Source organism: Dendroctonus ponderosae, unplaced genomic scaffold (assembly GCF_020466585.1).
Source record: "Dendroctonus ponderosae isolate FM_Combo_2020 unplaced genomic scaffold, Dpon_F_20191213v2 Dpon_F_20191213_584, whole genome shotgun sequence".
NCBI lineage: Eukaryota > Metazoa > Arthropoda > Insecta > Coleoptera > Curculionidae > Dendroctonus > Dendroctonus ponderosae.
The window spans coordinates 1097-11261 of NW_026018799.1; the positions used below are offsets into that span (position 1 = coordinate 1097).

General features: G+C 33.3%; 1 protein-coding gene across 1 annotated transcript; it reads right to left on the reverse strand.

Moving 5' to 3' along the window:
* Positions 1-793: 793 nt before the first annotated feature.
* LOC125504738 (high-affinity choline transporter 1-like) lies at positions 794-7840 on the reverse strand. The gene is made up of 4 exons (XM_048667144.1): positions 7610-7840; positions 5271-5468; positions 2566-2795; positions 794-919 (listed from the first exon to the last, which is right to left on the reverse strand). Exons 2-4 carry the CDS (start codon positions 5434-5436, stop codon positions 794-796), a joined length of 522 nt encoding a protein of 173 aa, XP_048523101.1. The 5' UTR covers positions 5437-5468; positions 7610-7840.
* Between the last annotated feature and the right edge of the window lie 2325 nt (positions 7841-10165).

Sequence of the window (10165 nt, forward strand, 5' to 3'; positions counted from 1 at the left end):
TTTTTTTAGTTTAATTCATCTATATAGCTAAAAACAACAAAAGTTGGAAATAATGTTAACGCAATATTCTCTAACAGGTTTAATTACCTTTCTGTGCACCTTATAACGTGAGCAACAAATTGACTGCTCTTTCATTTCTGGAACGCATGAAATACGTATGCCAGCAAAAGAAAACTTGACTAAAATCACTAGCGTAAAGGATTGCTATTTTACGCGCCTCATGACCGAAAGATCACTGAAAAAATAATAAATACCCGAATACAAGCCGAGGTTATATATAGGGCCTCTGCCGAATTAATAAAGAAAAAGGGAGAAATGCAGGTAGGTTGAGCTATGTTGAGTATTTAGTGAAACAAATACTAATTAGGGTCTTGGATCAAATACAGTAGTATTTTTATTGCTTGTCCGATGACGGAAGTAATGAAAGAAAATGAAATTTTTCGACAGGTGCATTAGAGATCCGTTCATTAATAGTAATTAAAATTTCAGCACAAAACAAATGTCAAATCATCAAGGCAAATCAAATAATTACAAGCAAATAGAATGATTTCGGAAAAAAAATCAAATACAATGAACGCTGTAGGATAAAGCATGGAATCTAGCAGCACATCCTTTGTTCCCATTTTCGTAATATACGTGTAACAAAATTTTGAAAAAACTGCTCTTTGCTCCATAATGATGGAATATAATACATCGAATATCCACAGGAACGTCCTAAAAAAGTTCCTAAAAGATTTAAAACCATTTCTATTAAGGCGAATATCAAATCGCAAACAACTAAATTATCCATCACTTAGAATGCTACCCCATCTGGCAAAGCTAAACCGATGTTTATATTGTGTTCTTGAGTAATCTGGGGAGTAGCATGGACGATTATTGTGAAAATTGCTAACTCTATATCGAGTAATCTGAACTTCGGCTGTAAATAAAATGCATATTTTCTGAAACCATTCACAAAATTGCAATATGAACGAAAACTTCTGCAACCGTTTCCGCAAGGTTCTCCAAATATTGTTTTCTAGATTTCGAAATAGAATTGCGATTCGCCTTGTATTTGTCTTCTATTTTAGAAATTGTATGACTAACAATTCGGTTGATCGCTGTAGTGTCATCCTTACTTTGTTTTGTTTTCCCTCAAAATTGCATGTATATCAAGATGCAAGAATTGAAATAGTGATTTTTTACTTAATTATGTGGCTTAACTAACTGCTGAAAGCAGCAGTGCCGCAGTTTTGTGTATCTACACTTATTGTCGTCAAGTCAAAAAATTGATATTAACAACAATATGTAGACTGTCTAAGGTACCGAACAACAGTGGCTTGTCGACGTTTGCTATTAGAAAAAGTTGTTAATTCGCAACTCATCTACATGATCATGCATTAATTATCAGGCATGCGAGACTTGATTAAACGTGAAAGTGTTTCAGGGAGTGGCTTGTTAATTAAAAAAACACGGCTATAAAGATTACATTATTTCATTATCAGAATTCGAACACACCCGGTAGTACAAAATATTTTGAAAAACAAAGAATCAGAAACGACAGCTTTTCTTGAAAACTATAGAGCAAAGTCGAGTTGTACAATATAAAAAAAATGTTTTAAAAAATCACTTTGCAAGACTAATTTGAACACTCCCGCAATAAGAGAAATGTTAGGCGTAGAGGCTCGATTCCCAGGTTCTCTAGGATAAACAACAATAAAACCAATATTAAAACGAGCAGGAAGTGATCCCTAAATGCCATCTGAAACTTCGTTGTTTTAAGGCCTACGTAAAATAATACAATCCCAAATTTTTCGTCCTTTATGCAATATAAAGATATACAGATAAGACAAACATGTGCAAAGGGAAGGCTGGAGAGATAATAAAATATAGAGAATTCGCCGCTTTCGAACCGTGAAATTATACTGCGGGTTTCATAAAACATGTAACTGATAAATTGTTCAAAAATATACACATCAACAGTTCAAATTGCGCGCGTTTATTTACTAGCGGAATAAAGTATTTAACAGTATTAACACGACTAGATTTTGTAAGAAGTTGGATAAATGAAGCGTGGAATCTTCAGATGGATTGCCATGCTTGCGGTTAGTGCTTGTTTCTAGTAAACGGAAAACGGCCTGAATCATAACTTATAAGCACTACTTTCAGGTTAATCTCAAGAGTCAGTTATTCAGTTGAGTTCATTTTCCCTTTTTTGGACATGAAACACTCAAATACGTTCAACTAATTTTAAAATTTTACTGTTTTTTTTGTTTGTTTTGTTTTTAAAATTAAAAAAATACTGTAACGTTGATTAGCGCAGCCGTTCCTGTAGCTTCAATCGCTTGTGCTCTTACTTCCGGTTCTATGCCGCCATAGCTTGAAAAGCTTGGCTGAGTTTTATTAATTTGACAAAAATTTGCGTTCCACTTTCCTCCCTACGGTTTCACAGAGGCCCAATTGTTTCCAATAAAATTTTTCAATAACTGCTCCAGCTGGATAATAAATTTCTGTCACCACAGGATGGATTATAGCAAAACTAAGCCGTTCACTTAACAAAGCTTTCACTTAAAATTCTGCACTTACCTCTCCACACAAAGCCGGTAAGAACAATAGGCCGCCCATCCGCTCCCCAAAGGTGTCCTGTAGAGGATCAAGCATCGTAATATATCCCTGCTGTCGCATTTTGTTGGCGAAAAATATTCCCCCGAAAACTAGACTTAGGGAGTATCCAAACGGTGCTTGGCACCATACCAAGCCTGATGTGTAAACAGCCTCGGCTGTTCCATTTATGTAGCCACCTCCAACCCATGTTGCTGAAAAAGAGTTTTGTATGATTTACCATTATTATTCAATTCAAACTGCTTCAAATGCTGATTATAATGGGATTTTATATGGGCTCCGAAATATAAAAGAAGAATTTATGTGCTTGCTACCGGGCCAGGAATAATTAACGATATTTTCTGTTAAAGCTGGATAATTTTGGGTTGAAAAACAGTCACCTAGAACTTGATTTTTCGAAAAGTCGAAACTCTTAACCAAATAGATCTCAAGGTATACGTTCTCGAATAAGACTCGATAATTAATTGTATTGAACGGCACATAATAAATCACAGTCAAGAATGAAAATTATGTAACTATTTCGGCAACTGTAGACGTTAATTTATCATCAGCTAGAAAATCTATATTTGTCGCCTAGAAAATTAAATCAATTCATATCTTGAAACTTAGTTTTGCTTCCCTTTTAATATTAATTTAAATCTGTTCTCACTTTTAGAAGCACGACTGCCTTTATTTATTACCTACAATACCATACCCAAATAAACAATTTTCAAAAAATTGAAGACGAGAATCTATAACTATAGTATAACTAAGTTGCGAACTCTGTATATACCTAATATTCATTCAAGCAAAAGTAGGATATTGTCACCTTCCATAGCCAATAAGACCGTGTTAGTTACATATTTAATAATTTACTGTTCTAATCATGTTATATTCTCTAAAGGAAAATACAGTACAATAATTTAGAAGATTGCGCAAAAACTGAAGCATTATTTACTAACAGTTACTAATGTTCAATCGTGTCTACTTAACAGTGCGCAAAAAAATTAATCATTTCTTTACAAGTTGTTTTTAATATAACAAAGTGGTTATCATACACTCTCCGATTATGAGCGAATTTCAAAAATATTATCGGCTCTTCATGATTTAAAAGTAATCATAGCAAGTTTTAAAATTTTAGCTCATCATTTACTTTCATGTTTCAGATCTGATTGCCGGAAAAACACTGTAATAATTTAAATCTCAACAAATGGTTCTTTAATATCAAGTTGAAATTTGATATTGGCTCTTGCGGTTGTGTACAAAGTCGACAATATGGCATAAAGGTTGAGCACTTTTTATAATTTAAACTAGGAAATATGGAAAATACGGCGAACCAAATTGATTGAAAAGAATAATATTTTTTTTGCTTATTGGAAAGCCAGATTGTTTTGATTTGTATACACACTTTTCAAATTTTTCACTACGCTACGACTTCAAAGAAAGTTTTTATTGAAAACTGACTATCATACATAACAAGATTATGCGAAAAAAAATGCAGAATTGTATAATTTTGTTTACTCCTTGCAACCTTCTATAGTAATAAGTTAATAAGAAGAAAAATTATTTTTTATTTTCAATTAAAAAGTCTTATAGAATGTGGGCTCAAAATATTCAAACACAGTGCGGTTAAATTGAGTGCATACGTTATGGGTCGCGACGAGCTCAAAATCTTCTGTTATTGGATAGTTAATTTTTATGCGTTTTTTAAATGTTCTCAGTGTAATATTTTATCATTGTCTACTAACGAAAAATGTTTCTCACAATCCTTGTTCCTTGCATATGTATTGAAGACGGAATCGAATTTTTGAACATATTTGACAAGAATTTACTTTTTAGTTGTTTAGTTAGTTTTGATGGGCCATTTACTTTAGAAGAGTATTAGTCTTCAACTTCCAACGAAATTCATATGAACTTATCATTTTTAATGTTGATATCCAATTTTTTCAAGGATGACATAAAATACTGAATATTTTCACCTATGGAAGTCGAATTCTATACCGGAAGAAACTAAATTGCTTGCTGTTTTGCGCTATTTCAATAAGCGTTAAGCAAAAATGGACTATGGAAGGATCGTGCCGAAATGACTTGTCTACTTACAATAATCACGGACCAAATTTAGTAGAAGAATCGGTTATTACTTAAACACGGTCATATTTTTTGGAACTTTTTTGATCAATCCATAATATTATATAGCCATATGGGGGGACGAAATTTTTGCGTACGGAAAAATATTTAGTAATTTCCAGAGCTTTTAGTACTAAATAGATGCACAAGTGTCTATCAGTTTCATTATCAGCCCTGTCCAATTCTGGCTAAAACTATCTAAAGGGGTTGAAGCAATCACCATTCAATTTTCCAGGAACTTTCAGAACTCAATACTGATATTAGGTCACAATAAAACATGCCTTAGCTAACAAACGCACATGATTTTCATGTTGATTGAACATTTGCATGTCTCGAGTCATATTGTGTAGGTGTAGTTTTACCTAAAGGGGAACTTTTTGAAAAAACTTCAAATTCAATTAATACATTTTAAATGTTCTCTTCGTACTAAACGGTTCCTTCACTTCTTTTAATTCTGTCATTTTCTAAGTGTAATGTTAAGGTTCAATAGGTACTTGCGATGAAATCTACATTTAAATTGTCCGCTAAAATACCTTTAGCTTCTTCATCAATGTATTTCCTACCTGTCATGGTGAAAATGCCCACAAACAATCCAATGTTGCGACCTGCAAGCATAACTTCTTCTTCCGAGTCATTTCCAGCTTCTTTTTTTCTGCCTGCCCAAACACCCACTGCTAAAATTATCACGTAGAAGAGAACGATTGAAACAACTCCTGCTATGTTGATCATTTTGGTACGATTTTCTGTGTTTCTTCGTGTATCTGGAACAAGCAAATTCTAAACTGAATAAAACATATTTGCTGGAATAAATCGACGCTGTAAAATTTCCATCTGAACTGCTACATGTTCCGAGGCTGTTACTGAATATTTAAATTTCTTGGTGTTTAAACTAATTGGCTCTTTTCGGACTTTAAGGCAGGCATATTGATAGAAAATGATCAGATTCAGGTCTATATATTTACTGACATTTAATAAATAAACATTTTCTTCAATTTCTGTATATTTTCTTTGATTACTTTATTTTTAGTGACATAAAATTACATTTTATTGAAAACACAGCACTAGATTTCGAAAGAAAAATTCCAATAAATTAGTCAATGTACAATGCTCTCCTCTCTGCCTCGTTCTGGTCGTCCGCTCTAAAATAGTTCCAAGACACTCTATAAAGAACGTAGAAATATTCCACATTAAGACGTATAAATTAGTAATGCTTATTTATACAGCGTTGCATGACTGGTTCGGCAATCAATCATTCGCAAGTCACTGTAATATTTTTAGCTCCCAAAATCCGCAAAAGACGAATAAAGGTAGCAAAATAACTTTAGAGTTACAGTTTACATATTATTTGTATTGAAATTATTTTAATGTGTCTTCAATAATTCCGAATATGCATACTGTCTTTCTTGTGACGAAATTTCAATAATTAATCAAAATAACATTGCTTTTACTTGATTTTCGGTTTACCAATTTTGAATTCTCCATTGAAGTCTTAAACTCAACAGATATAGTTATGATTACAAATTTCTGTAGACCTAAAAACAAGATAATTCAACAGTTTAACAAACAAATTGAAGTTTCAAAATGTGTGCGATTTAAGGCTGCAAACAACCAAAACTGTTGAGATTAGGTATAGCCGTGAATAATACTTAGAATTCAATGGAGAATTCAAAATTTAAATAAAAATTAGGTGCTTTTATTTGAAAAATGTAGTTGATGGTAGGAATTTACTTTTGGGCCACCATATAACCGTGTATAAATAACTCAAAACCAGATTCATTTAAAAATAGAAATTGACTGGCCTGAGCTTTTTTCAAAAAAACAGGCCGCTTAATTTAAAAAAAATATATACTATTATATTTTGATTTATTTTCCTGGCTGCGTGTAATTGTCATTATATTATTTTCTTTCCTGGGCTCCAGTCAAAGTGTGAAACAAAAATTTGTATATCGTTTATTTCGTTACGATTCGGCGAGACAGCAGCGCCATCATCAGATTTTAAAATTCATACAAACTCATAATTGGTGATCATTACATTCATTTAGGTCTTTGCTGTCTTGAAAATACAAAAAAATATTTTCATAAAAATGTAAAGTTTTTAAATCCAAAATATCTCGTAGTATAGAAACATAAAGTTCTTTTATGCTTATACACTGTATAATACTTGCGTTGGAAAATTACATGTTTTGGTGGTTTTTGTTTTTGGTTCAATGGGTAGAATATCGATAAACTGCACAACTAATGTCACTGTTTTAAATCCAAAGTCGAAGAAATCAAATTAAGAGGTAAGTTTTTTTTATATAAATTGTTAGGAAACATAAAACTCTTCTACCGTTACAGAAACGACATAATACAGTTCTGATCCAACACTAGGTTTTCGCGACATTTTGGTTTTGATTCAATTCGTAAAATATAGATGAAATGCACAAAAGGTGTTAACATTTTGCAATACAAAGTATAGTCGAAGAAATCAAAATAGGAGATCAGTTTTCTTCTATGTCTTGTAGAGACATGTGTGCAATGACACACTATATTTTGGTGAAATTTTTCGTCTTTGGTTTATTAACCAATATCACATTTTGTTTGATTTTTGCAATCCAGTGCAGAACAAATCTAATTATGTTCCACACTGTAGGTGAACGAAAACCTTGTTCCTCAGATTAACTTCTACACTACCTCAAAGAAATATTATTTTGAGTCCAAACTGCACCTTTCAAGGTACCTTGATTGAATTGGACCTCGAGCATTCGTCCGAAATATCGATAAAAAATTAGCCTTGAAGACAATCAAAATGGCGTAACTAAGTCACGCTACCTCAATTTCCAATACATCGTGTTATCGATGTGAACCATCTTTCATTGGTTTCCATGCACAGCAAAGTGTCCACAACTAAAGAAAGTCTTACCAAAAATATATATGCGATTAGCGATAACGGAACCTCCCTAGAAGATCACCTACGTGAGGAGATCCAGAAGTTGGTCAGCAGGACAGCAGTCACCCCACCTAAGGGAGGTTTTCTGCGAGGGACTATTCCTTGTTCTAAATCTTAACGACAACATCTGCCTTAGAGCGTGACATCCACATCGAACATACACCAGTCGCTAAAAGTCCAGTACAGTATTAATGCTTCGCGACGGTTATACAAGAACTAAGCTTTCGGGACTCTGGATATCGATCCAGAGCCCGTGACGTCACAGGTGACACGTGGCTCATTGGCTGGGCGGGAATTTGGGGGCGGTCCAGAGTTGCACCCACGTATTCCCAAGGTCGCATTGAAGGATGGGTTGATTGGGGGAGGCATGGGCCGACTTTTGTTATGCGTTAATAAACGAAATTCATCGTAGTCATAATTAATGGCTGTTCAAGAATTCATCACTTTTTCCCTAGTTGTGTAGGTAGAACAAATGCAGCTGAAAGCGAAAATGTATTTAAATCTGCTGGAATGCCACAAATTAAATTTTCAGGTGGAAATTTTAAATTAGTTGAAATGAATGTAAATGGGAAGCCTGGGGAAACAGAAGCAACGAATGAAGAAGTTTTGATCAATTGCTTCAAACTTGTTTACGTTCTCAGCTCAAAAACATGGCATTCCATGATTTAAAATCCTACAGAGGTTTCTTATAAATTAATTTTTAATACCTGGTTGATTATTTAATTACCTAATTCGATGTCCATGAAATGGGCAAAAATTGTGCAGATTACATTTTGATTCTTACAAAAATTTTTAAACGTTTGATGGATGATGATATTAGTTAAACAATTGCATCGTTTAATGGTGGAATGCAGATCGAAGCATCAAGTAAATATCTAGAAGCGGTTGTTTCAAGGCTTTTATATTTTTGTCTAAATCGCCTCTGGATCTTTCCTTATAAATGAGTGTTGCAAATAGCGCTCTTTTTGTAACAGAATTGCGGCAATCAGAATATTTGAACGGCATCATTGCGTACAATTCAGTTCCATAGTTCAGAATTAACATGATTTTGATGAATAGTGTTGCAGATCACCATCAAATGTATAGTCCAAATTAATATTTAATTTTTATCCAACAGCAATGTGTAAAAATTCCTTTTGTAACGTGTGTGTATATAAATTTTGAAAATTGCGTTTGATGAATACAAAATAAGAGAAACATCCGTTAATTTTCCATTTCAAATTTACATGTACAGTTTTCCGTACATTTTGATTAAATTGTCAAAAATTTTAGATCAAAGACGTGTGAAGAAACTTTTGTTAGTAATTCTGATCAATACATTATTTAAAAACGCAGCGCTCTAAATTAGCCTATAATCAAAGTGAAAACGTTCATACATTGAGTTTCAGAGGATTGCTCCTGGAATCACGTATGTTCTTTTACTACTCCCAGAAGAAGTTACTCTCTGGGACTCACTTTTTAGGCAATAATATTTAGATATTGATTTAGATTCGTTTAAGATTCAGCAGGCGGTGTTTTTTGGATAAATGTCCGAAAATGGGTCTGTTTTTCCTGGTGAATGCATTTTGTTACGCTTAATTTATTTATAGAGGATAGTCCCAGAAGACATTCAACTTATTTTTTTCATATAAGGACCTCAGGTTTGAATTTTCCATTGTATTCGAATTAACGAGAAATTGGACCTACCAATAATTCATAAATACGATTTTGTTTAAAATTCTATAGTCCTGAAAAGGACGGAATTTTTTCGAAAAACAGAGCAACAATCAAATTATATATTCAAAATGTTTGCAATCTACCGCTTGACAATATTCGAGGTGCTCAATAAACTCTTCTTGCACCTTGTTATTTTGGTAAATATATTGTTTTGCCTTATACCTTGCATTCATTTTTTTTTATTTTGGGACTTGGTAGCAAGTTCGCATATGTTTTGTAATAAAGGCATAAGGTGTTTAAAAACTTCTTACTAAAACTACAATTTACAATTTATTATATGCTCGTATCTCTAAGACAGATCAAAAAGGTCCATTGTTCAGTACTGCGGAAACAAACATACTACAATATCAACCGAGGAAATTCCATTCCACTGGAAAATTCAGCTTGTTTGGGTTTTTATCAAATCCCCTACAAATGAAGCTCAAGCTACAAATGAAAGGAGGTCGACAACAGAAAGTGTAATTTCAACGTAAACTGTTATTGCTCTTTGTATGTGTTCAGACTTTCAAAATAATTTGCCGATGTGCAAGATATCAAAGGAGGTAGCGACAAGAAATTATCGGGAGCAAAAATAGACAATAATAGCAAATAACGGAACCTTTACCAAAGTTTACTTACTAATGTGTGTGTCTTGACTAAAATCGAATTTGCATCAGGAGAGCAGAATACTGAAGGAGGTAACAACAAGGAAAAATCAGGGAAATAAATCGACATTAATAATAGCAAATAACGTAACGCTAGAACTATTTTGTGTCTGGGCGAAAATTTAACTTGGACCAGGAGAGCAGAATACTGATGAAGGTAGCTACAAGG

Coding starts and splice junctions, on each gene's coding strand:
- LOC125504738 (XM_048667144.1), bottom strand. CDS start 5,436: ATGATCAACATAGCAGGAGTTGTTTCAATCGTTCTCTTCTACGTGATA. Junction 2,796..5,270: donor GGGCATTTTCACCATGACAG/GTAGGAAATACA, acceptor ACTCTTTTTCAG/CAACATGGGTTGGAGGTGGC. Junction 920..2,565: donor TACCGGCTTTGTGTGGAGAG/GTAAGTGCAGAA, acceptor TTTTATTTACAG/CCGAAGTTCAGATTACTCGA.